The 12,346-nt window shown below is 47.8% G+C and overlaps 1 protein-coding gene across 2 annotated transcripts in view; it reads right to left on the reverse strand.

The window, feature by feature from the left end:
* The window catches only part of ITGA6 (integrin subunit alpha 6), a 76,478-nt gene extending 65,669 nt beyond the window's left edge, over nucleotides 1-10,809 (reverse strand). For both annotated transcript variants that reach the window (XM_027128208.1, XM_027128216.1), the window contains exon 1: nucleotides 10,411-10,809. In XM_027128208.1, coding sequence (XP_026984009.1) covers nucleotides 10,411-10,592 — 182 coding nt within the window. In that variant the 5' untranslated portion in view covers nucleotides 10,593-10,809. The remainder of the gene's footprint in view (nucleotides 1-10,410) is intronic.
* Between the last annotated feature and the right edge of the window lie 1,537 nt (nucleotides 10,810-12,346).

Here is a 12,346-nt window from a genome sequence, read left to right on the forward strand (position 1 = left end):
ATGGTCACCAATGGCCTCCCTATTGCTAGGCCAGGGATCAATTCTCAGCGTCATCTGACACGACTGATTGATCACTCCCTCTCTGAAACACCTGCATCATGAGGCTTCCAGGATAGCATATCACCTAGCTCCCCATCTTACTGGCCACCCCTCTCCGTGCCTGGCGCTGGTCCCCCCATCTCCCTAACCTCTACGTGGGGAGTGCCTTGCATCTGTGTCCTTAGTCTCTATCTTCACCTCCTTGGTGAACTCATTCATTCAGCCCACCATTCTAAATACAACCCAGGAGCCCGGGGCTCCACTATTTGTATCTCCAATCCAAACCTTTCCACCTAAACTTCAGACTCGTATTCTTCGACTGCCTTCCCAACAGCTCCACTTGATGTCCAGACATCTCAAGCCTAGGATCTCCAAAATTAAACTCAGCGTGAAGGCTCTTCACCCTAAATCCATTTCTTCTATAGTCCACCCTAAACCATTGAATGACAACGGTTTTCTCTTCCAGCTTTTCCCTCTCTCTTATGTCTAGTCCATAGGAAATCCTGTTGACTGTACTTTCAAAATATATCCAAAATCCAACCACTTCTCACTATCATCACTGCTGCTATCCACTATCAACTCTTACCTATTATTAAAAGGACCCTCCTCATTAAGATCATTACATCTATATACTTGAGTCTATTCTTAATAATGTAGCAGCTAGAGAAATCCATTTAAAATCTAAGTCAGAATATGTCATACTCTTCTCAGAATCCTCCAATGGCTCCCCATCTCATTCGAGAGTAAAAACCAGTCTTTCAAAGTCCTATAAGGCTCTACACAATTTGGCTCCAAGGAGACTATACAGGCTTCCTTGCTGTTCCTGAACATGCTAGGCATGCTTCTGCCTCAGGGCCTTTGCGCTTGCTGTTCTCACCACCAGGGATACTTTCCCCCCCAATATTGACATGGCTTGCACCTTCTCAGTGAAGTCTTCCCTGCCCGATGGCCAATCACTCCCTACCCCACTCCCACTCTTTGGTCCCTCTCTCCACTTCATTTTCCCCTGTATCACTATTACCATCTAACATAATATCCCTATTTATCTTGTCTCTTCCATCAGAACCTAAGTAGGAATTTTATCTATTTTGTTTGCTGCTGTATCTCTAGCCCTAGAACGGTGCCCAAGCATTTATTAGCAACTTTTATATGGGAAAAAGAAGAAGCTGGTTATGGTTTTTCTAGCTAGTCCAGAGCATACTCCCCTCCAAGTTTTTACTTGGTCCTCATGTTCAAGTAAGGATAAAAATCCCTATTATCTTTTAGGTTGAAATATACAACATACATGCACATACACAGAAATAAACGAGCTTACAAAAGACCAATTTCTTATCCTATGTAGTGAAAAACCTTCTCTGTTGGCTTCTGGTTGGTGGTGTGGCTAAGCTGAGGGGATCATCTTCTGAGGGTCCCCAGGACACTTCTCCACACTCCCACACCCTTTCTCAGTTCATCTCTGTAGCAGCCTTGGGCCCTTTCTGAACACACGGCTTAGAAAGTACTTTTCTTTCTAAACTGGCTGGTCTGATATGGAATGCGAAAACACTTTACCACGCGCTGTGCTCCAGCTGGCCCCCAAAGTCTTCCCTTGAGGTCTGGACCATCTAATTCAGTGGGTCTCTCCTTCGGTCTTCCCCAGGACCCTATCCTTGATCCTCTAGAAGGCCCAACAGAGTCCAGAGCCATCTGCTTTTGCACTTGTGGGTTCGTGCAGAGACCCTTCATCACCCAGATCTGAAAGCCAGATCTCAACTTTTTCTGAGTATTGTCCTAAGTCGGCCCGTGGGCCTGCTTTCACTAGCAGCCATGAGGCCTCAGTGGCAAAGCCATTTTCCTAGAATCATGTCTGCATATCCACTTGAGCACATCTAAACCTCTCTAAGCTTTTCCTTCTTTAAAAACTCTTAGGTTTATTTGTGTCCCAGCAAAGGTGAATTCCATACGCCCAATCAATAGTTTTTCAACCACCTCACATTCACTCCAGGTATTTTAAATATCTTTTCCTACCTATCTCCAATCTCTCCAGAGCCTTGTAGAATTCTAAACATTTCCATTTCACTACTTCAAAATACCTTTGTTCTCAAGGGACAGATGAAACTACACTGCCAGGAGGAGGGGGGTCAGCCATCACCTGACAGGACGTATCAGTGGGAAGGGGACCCAGGAAAGATTTTTTTTTTTTACTCTCCTCAGCAAAGAGAGGGAGTACAGAACTTCAAACTCCCAGTGCTACCGAATGGGCCATTCACAGCAAGGAGCTACCGTTCCACACCTACACTATGGCTCACTCTAATGGGATCCTCTAGTTAACTTTATATCACGTTGCTTTATCGAGACCACAGAAGACTGACCACTTGATCAATGGCAGTAGACCCTGAAGACAAGGACTCTGGTTCTGCAAAGACAAAAGGTTAACTGGCTCAGGAGACCTACAGTTCAGTGACATCCTACGCTCTGGGTCTGAAACAATTTTTTATCATGTGTATCTCTCTCTCTCTCTCTCTCTCTCTCTCTCTCACACACACACACTCACTCACTCACACACACACACGATTAAAATAACTTCAGTACAAATGAATGTCCTTTTCAAAATGAAGAAACTGTAGCAACATTGATATCGCTGAGCAAGCACAGACCACAGGTACATAGGCACTACCCTGTGCTTTGTTTATTCTTCATATCACTAAGCAATGTGCCCCTTGCATAGTAGTTTATTTTTATTTCTATACTCCCAGGCTTATATAGGCAATTTCTCTAAAAGGTTTTTCTTATATCTGAAATGGCTTTTCAAAAAAAGTAATCTTCGGATTGTATGACATGTAAAACATACCCAGCTGGTTGGCAAATAAACATGCGAGCAGACAACCAGGGCTCCATGTCACTTGTTTTTGCCTTCGCACTTCCTTTTGTGGCACTTTCCCCATTCCCCCTAATTCAATTCGGAACAGTCATCTTTACCATTTAATTGGTTTTTGAGACTTGAAGTTTTCTAAAGTCTTTTTGCCAATGTGGGATTAGATGAAGTGACAGCAGTATCCAACACTGGAATCCAGTACTGTGGCCGTGCGGGGCAGGTGGGCTGCTACACTGTGGCCTATGAAGGCGTCATTCGGCAAACACACCAACCACGCATCAGGTGAACTGATTTAGAATTGTCTTGCCCTGTTTATCGAAACGGAAAAGCCAGACAGCAGTGGTTTAGATGGTGATCATTCTACCCTGTTACTAGGCTAATAAGGACCAACACTGGTGAAGAGCCAATTGACCTGTCCCAGTTCACAACTAATTAACAATTAGCCTCAATTTAGTTCCAAGAGATCTCTGTATGCAATTCTAAATGCCAGTTTAACAAACAAACATCTGCTAGAACATGACTTTCACACTTTGTCCCTGCATCTTTCAGCTTTAGGCAGCTTCATCATCAACAAATCAGATCCAGCTTTGCACAAGCTCCTTCCTACCATACATTAGTGCCAAACAAAGGACTATGAAAAATAAATCGTCATCAGCCCTGCCCTGGGTGGAGTGCACATTACCCAGCCTACCAGGAATAAGGTGGGAGCTGAGACTTTGAAAGTCACAGAGGTCTGAGAAGATCTGGAAACCAGACAGCATGAATCACTCCACCCTGTAACTGCACAATCCACCCTCCGTGGGTAACCTATGCCCGAAGTCCCTGCCGTCCGGAACCTCATCATCCCCGCACCAGTCTGCCCATTCATCTCCTTTGCTTACTGAAACCCTGCTGGTGTTTATCTACCGCGTGGCAGCTACCAGAAGGCCACAAGGCGTGGTTCTTCTGAGGTGTACTTTCCAAACATGTAACTGTAGAATGGATGCGAAGGGAGGATGGACACTTGAACATTATCAAAATCAAACCCCAAAGGAGAAAGCACACACTGCACAGGCCAGGAAGCATGGAAGATGTGGACTGAGAACCAACTTGCCCAACATGTCATGGCCACCTCACCTCTCACAGCCTTGGTTTCCACATTTATTTAACACACACACAAAGTGCTTATTACTCTGAGTCAGGACTAGTCTAAGGTGCAATTATCCTCACTTTACAGCTGAGGAAAGAGACCCAGAGAGATGATGTATTGTGATTTATAATAATACATTTGGCTTTCCTTCCAGTTCCTGCCACAGAGCTCCTAAAACCCTTGGAATTTCCTAAGTGAGGAGAGCGACAAAGATGTCTTTTGTTATGGTAATGAGATGGCCAAGGGACTGCACCTGGGAGGGGGGCTGGTTGCCAGGAGAACCAGGCACTTGATTAGAGGGCTGGAACTTTCAGCGCCACCTTCCTGACCTCAGGGGAGGGAAGAAGGGCTGGAGGTTGAGTTCAATCAGCAATGGCTAATGATTTAATCAGCTGTGCCTTATGTATCGAAGCCTCCATAAAAACCCAAAAGGATGGAGTTTGGAGAACTTCGGGGTTGGTGACCACGTGGAGATTTGGGGAGAGGGGCGTGCTAGGAGAGAGCACGGAAACTCTACTTTCCCCATACCTTGCCCTATGCATCTCTTCCACCTGGCTGTTCTTGAGTTATATCTTTTTATAATAATCTGGTAATCTAGTAAATAAAATGTTTCTCTGAGTTCTGAGAGCCACTCTAACAAATTAATCAAACCCAAGAAGGGGGTCATGGGAACCTCCAATTTATAGCCAGTCTGTCAGCAGAGGGGACAACCTGGACTTGACATCTGAAGTGGGGGAGAGGCAGTCTTGCAGGACTGAACCCTTAATCTGTGGAATCTGATGCTATCTCCAGGTACAGAGTGTCAGAATTGAGTTGACTAGGATCTGAGAATGGCTTGGCGGTGTATGTGGAAAACACCTACATGCTGGAATGCCGAGCAGAATTACAGGTATCCTGCACACTGTCACAGCTAGTAAATGGCAGAGCAGGATCTGATCCCATCTAGCTCTAGACTCTAGTTGGGATCTAGACTCTAGCTCTAGAGTCTGCTCTTATCCACTACACTATTTCTGCCTTCTGTGTGAAAAATAAAAGCTCATCTAGCTCAATCTTAGAAAACTTTATGAACAGATGGAAACTAGTACAATAGATCTGAACTGAGTCTAGAATTATACTTTTTATAAAGAGATTCCCCAAATCACCTTGACGGCCAGCCAGATTTGAGAACCCCTAAGGTTCCTCGCAAATATAGTTATTTGATTCTAAACTTTTACCCCAAAACACAAGGGTAAGATGAGCAGTAAAGCTCCCAGGGCCCTTTACTGCAGGGCTCAACCTTGACCACCCTCCCAAAAGGCCATTAGCTCTCAGCTGAGAGTGATCCACTTGGTTCACCATTCTACAGCTCTCACTGGAGGGGGTCAGCAGCTTCCTCACCATTGCACTTAAGAGCTCCATGTATCCAAGATTCCCTTACTAACCATGAATAAGTAAAGCTTTAGCCATCAATTCACAAGTGCCCTCACATTCTTACTTCCATCTGCCCTCCACACCCTTGTCAAGTAGCTTCCAGGATCTTACGCTACGGCCATCCTTCTCTATCTAGTCTCGTTTTACCAACCAGCAGATCCTGAGTACGCACTGCAGTGCAGGTCAGCCTGTATTTCTGGGGTTAAGTTCTAAAGTCTGCCTTTAAGGCAAAAGTCAAGTGTAATTAAAAATCACCTATAAAAAAAAAAAATCCCTTAGCTGGGACCTGGGCCCTTGAAAACTCAAAAACCAAGAATTGAGGTCTTGTGGAGTCTTTGCGTTACCACCATAGCTTCTCTTTCCCTGGGGGAGCAGAGACCAATGCCTACCTACGGTGAGCAGGGAAGGACAGAGGGCTAAATAAAGGGATTTCTCCGTCTCTACCCTGGGCTGGAAAAATTGATTTCACAAGTTAAATTGAGTGTATGATATGACTCCATTGTACTTGCAAGGCATATGCTACGTGCCATCAGGCAAAGAAATGAACGTTAAGACCCCTGCCCTCACATAACCTATAATCCAGCTGGGGGAGATTAGATCATCCTCTGAAAATGGCAGATAACCGATATACACAAAACCATCAGAATGTGATACGAAAGGATACGGACATTCAAAGGAAGAACAAGTGCTGTAGTATGGGTTGGGCTCAAAAGGCTTTCATGGAGAAATTTAAACTGGTTCTTACAACATGAATATGTTCTTCAAGGTGGGCTGACTCGGAACCAACCAGGGTTCCAGGTAAAACTGACCCTGTCACTTAAGCAAAGGATAGTATCTTCTATTATGTCTCCACTTTCTATCTTGAAAGTACCAGATAATTCACCTGCCACTCCGTCCATAGCAATATGTTAGGTCAAGGTTCTTAGGGGAACCAGGCACCATAGTTCCAGTACTATTTGGTTACAAAGCTTAAATTAAATCTTGATATTATTGTTACGCTAAAATAGAGAATAATACAACTAAGAACACAGTACTTGCTTCTTTACAATAGTGTAACACTTTATTACATGAGCATTTCACCTGACTTTCCCGACATATTACACATACCACAAAATACTTTTCTTTTTTGACCCTAAGTCATTACTTGGATGGGCTCACACCAGCCTGTGTTCAAATTCAACTTGTCCATTTCTGCTTCCTTGCAGAGTCCTAAGATCTCCTCCAAGTCTCCCTGCCCATTTTGTCTCTTTCTCGACTCTGAGGACTCAAGGTGACTGAGACAGTCCCTGGACGATGGCCCTGGGCCACATGGCACTCTGAATGAATGCAAGGAAGCAAGTACACATCCTGGACACAGTTCTGATCCTGGGCTGGCTCCAGTCACCCCTCACTGGGCTTTTTCAGAAGGGGAAGGAGTGACAGGCAAAGAAGGACCCGGAAGCTGATCCAAGGCCAGCTGGAATAAGGGTCAATAGGAAGAGAGTCCAGGCACAGATATTTAAATAGACAGCCTGACCCACATGGGGAGCAATTTAATAAATCAACCGCACATAGCACATTTCCAAAATTCAGATGCTGGCCAATTTCTCCAGGTCTGAAGGATGCTTCTGACTTTTCCTTTTAGAGGTGGAATGAGCGTGAGTCAGAAATACCAAGTTCAAATCCAGATTTTGTTAAGATTCTGCTTAAGCACTCAAGAGACTTTAGACATTTCCTAACTTTCAGCTTCAGTTTCTTCATCTATAAAGGGAGCTAGTTGGACTAGATGATCTCTAGTTCAGTAAACACGATTTTAAGAGCGGAAGCATCGCAAGTCTGAGAAAAACCAAGAGCAAATGTTAGAGTCAGAACAGAAGCGACAGGGGGCCTGGAGAGCCTTAGGAAGACGGCAGTGATCAGAAAGCTCCCCAAAATAAGAAAATGGCAATTGGATTAGACCCAGGATTGCTCCCTGAGGATATCACTTATCTCTTCCTTCCAGATTCTGCCCTGCAGTCATACACAGATCCGTCTCTTCCCAGAAGAGCTAAGAGGGATGATTCACGGGATGGACATACCCACAGATGCCACCCCCTACTTTCTACCTAGGCAGGGTGACTCAACCTTAACTACCTAAGAGAAATGAAAGATTCCAAGGTCCTCAGACCTCAGTAACTCAGCCAACCATCTAAGAACCTTTTGGAGTCTGAAACTTCTTTAATACACAGCCGAGGAAAGTTTACAAGTCTCTATTTCAATTTTACAGTCCCCAGAGTTTTAGGAACACCCAGCATGTTTTAAGGCTCTCAGATACAATATGATTCTGTTATAAAATGTTAAGTAGAGTTTAAGATGTTATTAAATATTTAAATGGCATCGTAGAAAGTTTAACCCGCAAACATCTATGGTTTGTTCCCATAATTCTGCATTCATCTGCTATGCCCACACATCTTTGGTATTTTACTTCTCCTGCCTCAGTAAAGTCCCCTGTTGAAGAAATTAACTTTTGTTATAAGTCTAAGATGGATTAAAGTTAAATTGCTTTGAAAATGGGTTTCATAAATGTGATAAGTTTAAATTACCCAACCTACAATAACCTTTGACTTTACTCTTTGGCAGAGTGAGAATCACAGGATGTTTAACACCTGTGGAGTAGCAGGGCACACAGTAGGAATTCAGTTACTGCTTCTAAATGCATCGCCATTTAGTCAGCAAATACCCACGCCAGGCAGGAATCAGGCACTTTGCATGTTATCTCTTAATCCTCACAACAACCCTATTAAGCAGTAATATCTCCGTTTTACAGATAAAGACACTAAGGCTCAAAGTAACAGCTGAGAAGGAATTCTGAGCTCAGGTCTCTCTCACCAGTTCCCTGAAGTACTCCCACTGAGCTTTTCCATCAAGTACAGAGTTTAGGAAGCTGGCCCAGAAGTTGTGAGGTCTCAGCCTCACCGGCTGTTATTTACACACATCCTTTACTGACAAAGGTTACAACTGATGTGGATATGGCCTGTGTGTGCTGGTTCTCCTGGTGGGGCCAATGCTGCTGGAATACTTTACCAAAAGAAGCGATTGGGGGTGGGGGGAGGGGAGGGGCGTGGGGGTGGGGGAAGCAGCATTTGACATAAACCACAGCCCCTTAGAGTGTGGTTACTGCCACACTCTGAGCTTGAAGGAAAGATACACTCCCCTTAGAGTGAGCTGCTCCTCTCCTTCAGTCCCTAAGAAGAGCATTTCTAGAAGGCATCAGACCCCAAACACAGACTGCTTCTTACTTACTTGCAGCAGCTCTAATAGAGAAGCCCACCAGAGAGAACAAGCTTTAGCAAGCATGCGGCTAACCTTAGTGACAACAGAGATCCTGGCTGAAGTCACGTTTTGCAAATCTCCACCAAGACACTTTCTTGCCCCAGTACTTCCCCTTCACAATCTTTGCTTGAACAAGTATTTCAAGGAAACCACCAGCTTCAGTAGGCATCTGGCGCAGAGAATGCTAAGGAGAATGTACTCCCCCTGCGGGCCCACGATCATTTCTGCACTAACAAGTTCATTCTCCATATGGGTAGATGCACATCTACAAGCTCAAGTATTCAGAGACACTAAGTGTCATCCATTCACTGAGTTACCAGAAACCACCTTCCATTTCAAATTTACAGCATAACCATTATTTCTACTCAGAGAAAGCAGAGTATAAGCAGCTGGCCAGGCCTGCAGACCACCCCCAACTAATTTCTTTGCTTCACTAGCAAGTGTTACCAGAAAAATCTGACTTTAAGATTCAGGGACCCGCAACATTCACCAATTCCAAAGTTCTCAATTGCTGAAATCAAGAGGTTTCCTCCAGCCCTAAAATCCCATTCCCCTCTCATAAACACAAAGTCCTCTCTCCTGTAGCTGCACTTTGCTTTCTTCGCTCTGTTGGTCCTGGAAGGACCTCAGTTCAACTAAAGGCCTGTGGGGAGGGGGAACCTTTTGTGAGTTTATTTTTCGGTAGCACAGATCAAGAATGTAGCTCACAGCGATTACGGCGACTAAGCTCCCAAATACCCTCTCCAGCCTAAAGAGTTTGATCATGTGGGAACCAAACACTGTCTCCAAAGAAAAAGAGAGGCTAAGAGTGCCGGTCTCCACTTTCTCCAGGGAAGAGCACTGCTCTGCCATGGCGCGGGGCTGTCACTTCCAAACCTTGTTTGCAAAGCACCAGCCCAGATCGGACATTTTGCTTTCACCCCTCGGCAGGGCCTGCCCAGTGCAGGGGCCCAGAGGGTCTCGGGTGGCGCCGGAGGCTTTGGGGCTTGGGCGACGGGTCGGCCACACCACTAAGAGGGTCTTGTTTTCTCAGCTGATCTAGCCTGCGAACAGGTGCGTGGTTAGCTCCATCTTTCTGAAAAGGGGAAAGGCATGTAAAAGTCTCTCCTACTGGAGCACCCGCCCTTCGAGGAAAGCCTCGCAGGACGTGATGAAAGGTGGCTTTCCAACTTGTGCGGGGCGCGCGAGTCTGCGGGGGGCCGCGGTGCTCTCTGTGAGTTTGGGAAAGGCCTGGATCTCCCTGAACGACCCTCCCAGTCACCTCACCGCAGCGTACAGCGACCCTCCACCCCACGTCACCCCCGCCTAGCACACACGTGAAGCTCAGCAAAGCATGCCACCTGCCGGGTTCCCAGCAAACGCCCAGAGGGAAGGACAGCCGGAAAACACTTTGTTTAAAAAAAAAAAAGTAAACTCTCCCGGGGCCGAGGACAGCCCCGCCTGGCACCGGGGCCGCGGTCCGCAGGGGTCGGCCCCCGGATTCTCCTCCTTCCGGGGCTGAATGGGGGGGAGGCGCGGCGCCGGGCGGGGCCGGAGGCGAGCGCGCGGGGCGTCGGGCCCCGCTCCCCCCGGGGGTCGGCGGAGTCCCGGGCGAGGCAGGGCCGGCCGGCGGGAACGCGGCGCGCCCTCGCCCCGGTTCGCTCGCGGGCCGGCGCCCCGATGGGGTGGGCAGAATAGGGGAACTCACAGCCGCTTGTCCTCGGGCTGCAGCTGCCAGTGCATGGCCAGCGAGAAGCCGAAGAGGCTCCCGGAGTCCCCGGTTTTCTCGATCACATTGTCCTCGCGGGTGTCCAAGTTGAAGGCGGCGCCGAGCCGCGGCAGGAGCCCCGCCGACAGGTAGAGCAGCCACAGTCGCCCCGCGGCCGCCATGGGCCGGCGCACCGGGAGGGGAGCGGGAAGCTGCGCGGCCGCCCTGCGCTGCGGGCTGGGTTCGAGGCTGCCGCCGCGGCCACCTCGGTCTCCTCTCGCCGCCTCGCCCGGCCCCACCCCCGGGACGAGTCGCGCTCTCCGCCTGGCCGCTCCCCCTCGCGGGCAGCTCCCGACCACTGAATGAGCCCGTTGTTCTCTGGAGACTCGCAGGCGTTTTATCAAGTGACGAGGACGCCGGCCCCGCCCCGGCCCTCCCCACCCCCTGGCCCCTCCTCGCACGCCCGCCGCCGGCACCTTCCCGGCCGACCCGGCTGCGGTGCGGTGCGGCGCGGCGCTGCCCCTCCCTGCCGCCCCGCACCTGGCCCGGAAGCTGCGGCGGGGAGACCCGGAGGCGAGCTGCGGGCCGGGCAGCCCCAGCTCGGGTGTCCTCCTGGAGAGAAAACACTTGAATTGTGGCTGCCATTCGACGCAGAGCCGGAAAGGCGTTTACTACCTGTTAGTAAAGACAAGTGCTGGTGATGCGCCGGCCCTAATGGCCCGGAGCCCTGGGCGCTCGCCGACCGAGGCCCACGTGCAAATGCAGGCTGCCTTCATTCATTCCACAAGTGTTTATGGAGCGATTAACGCGGGCCAGGTACTTGGGGAATAGAGCTCTATAGATTCTCCTCGGCCCTCAAAGACCTAACCGTCGAAAAGGATAACAGCACAAATAGGGCTGTGCAATTGACAACGCGCAGCTATTATCTCATTTCATGCTCCTAACAATCCTATGAGGTGGGTGTTTTCTTTTTGCAGATGAGAAAACTGAAGCTCAGCCTTGCCCCCAGAGCATCCACAGATCTGCGTCCAGGTGGAAAAGAGAGTTTGTGGGAGAAGTCACACTGGTGTAGGCAACTTCACACTTGGTTTCCAGGTGTTCTCAGACTGAGAAGGTCCTCAACAGTGAAGGATGAGTTATTTAAAGTGGCACCCACGAGCTCAGGAGCCCTTCTTTCCTGCCCCCAAATTCCCAGAACCAGTTGGGAGGAGTACTTCCCTGCCAAGAGACCGCTCTGAGTTCGGTGTGGGTGGCCTAAAGGCTCCAGCCTCCAGCACAAGGGGTGGGGCCTCCAGTGAGGTGTTGACCCCTGGGGTAACTTTATCCTGCAGGGGTTGTTAACCCGGGGACAGAGAATTCAGGTTACTGTGAATTTGGATGGGAAAAAAAAAAAATTACATTTTTATTTTCACTAATCCTTTAACTGACATTTAGCATTTCCTTCCATTATGAAGGTAGGCAGCACACCACGGTGGCAGTAAGAATCCATGACTTAGTCTCCAGTAGAACCCATAGGTTTTTTACATCACATCACAGTTGCTGCAAATATCTTAAATTACAGTAGTTATCAGATAGACCCTCAGCTAGATCTTGTTATGTAATATGTCAGTTAAAATGTATATAATAGTGCTATAACACAATTTTTTAAAAATATTGTGTTAACTGTATTTCAATAAAATTGGTTTCCTTTGTAATCCCATGTATTTTATTTTATGCATTTAAAAACCTTGTTCTGGGCCTTCCCTGGCGGTTCACTGGTTAAGACTCCGTGCTTCCAATGCAGGGGACTCAGGTTCCATCCCTGGTCGGGGGAACTAAGATCCCACATGACGCATGGCATGGCCAAAAGATTTAAAAAAAAAATAATAAAAACCTTGTTCTAAAAAGGGGTCCATGGTCTTCAGCAGTCTGCCAAAAATGCTAGCCCAAAGGCTCC

Source organism: Aethalodelphis obliquidens, unplaced genomic scaffold, assembly GCF_003676395.1.
Source record: "Aethalodelphis obliquidens isolate GAN/ISIS:26980383/991018 unplaced genomic scaffold, ASM367639v1 scaffold2, whole genome shotgun sequence".
Classification (NCBI taxonomy): Eukaryota; Metazoa; Chordata; class Mammalia; order Artiodactyla; family Delphinidae; genus Aethalodelphis; species Aethalodelphis obliquidens.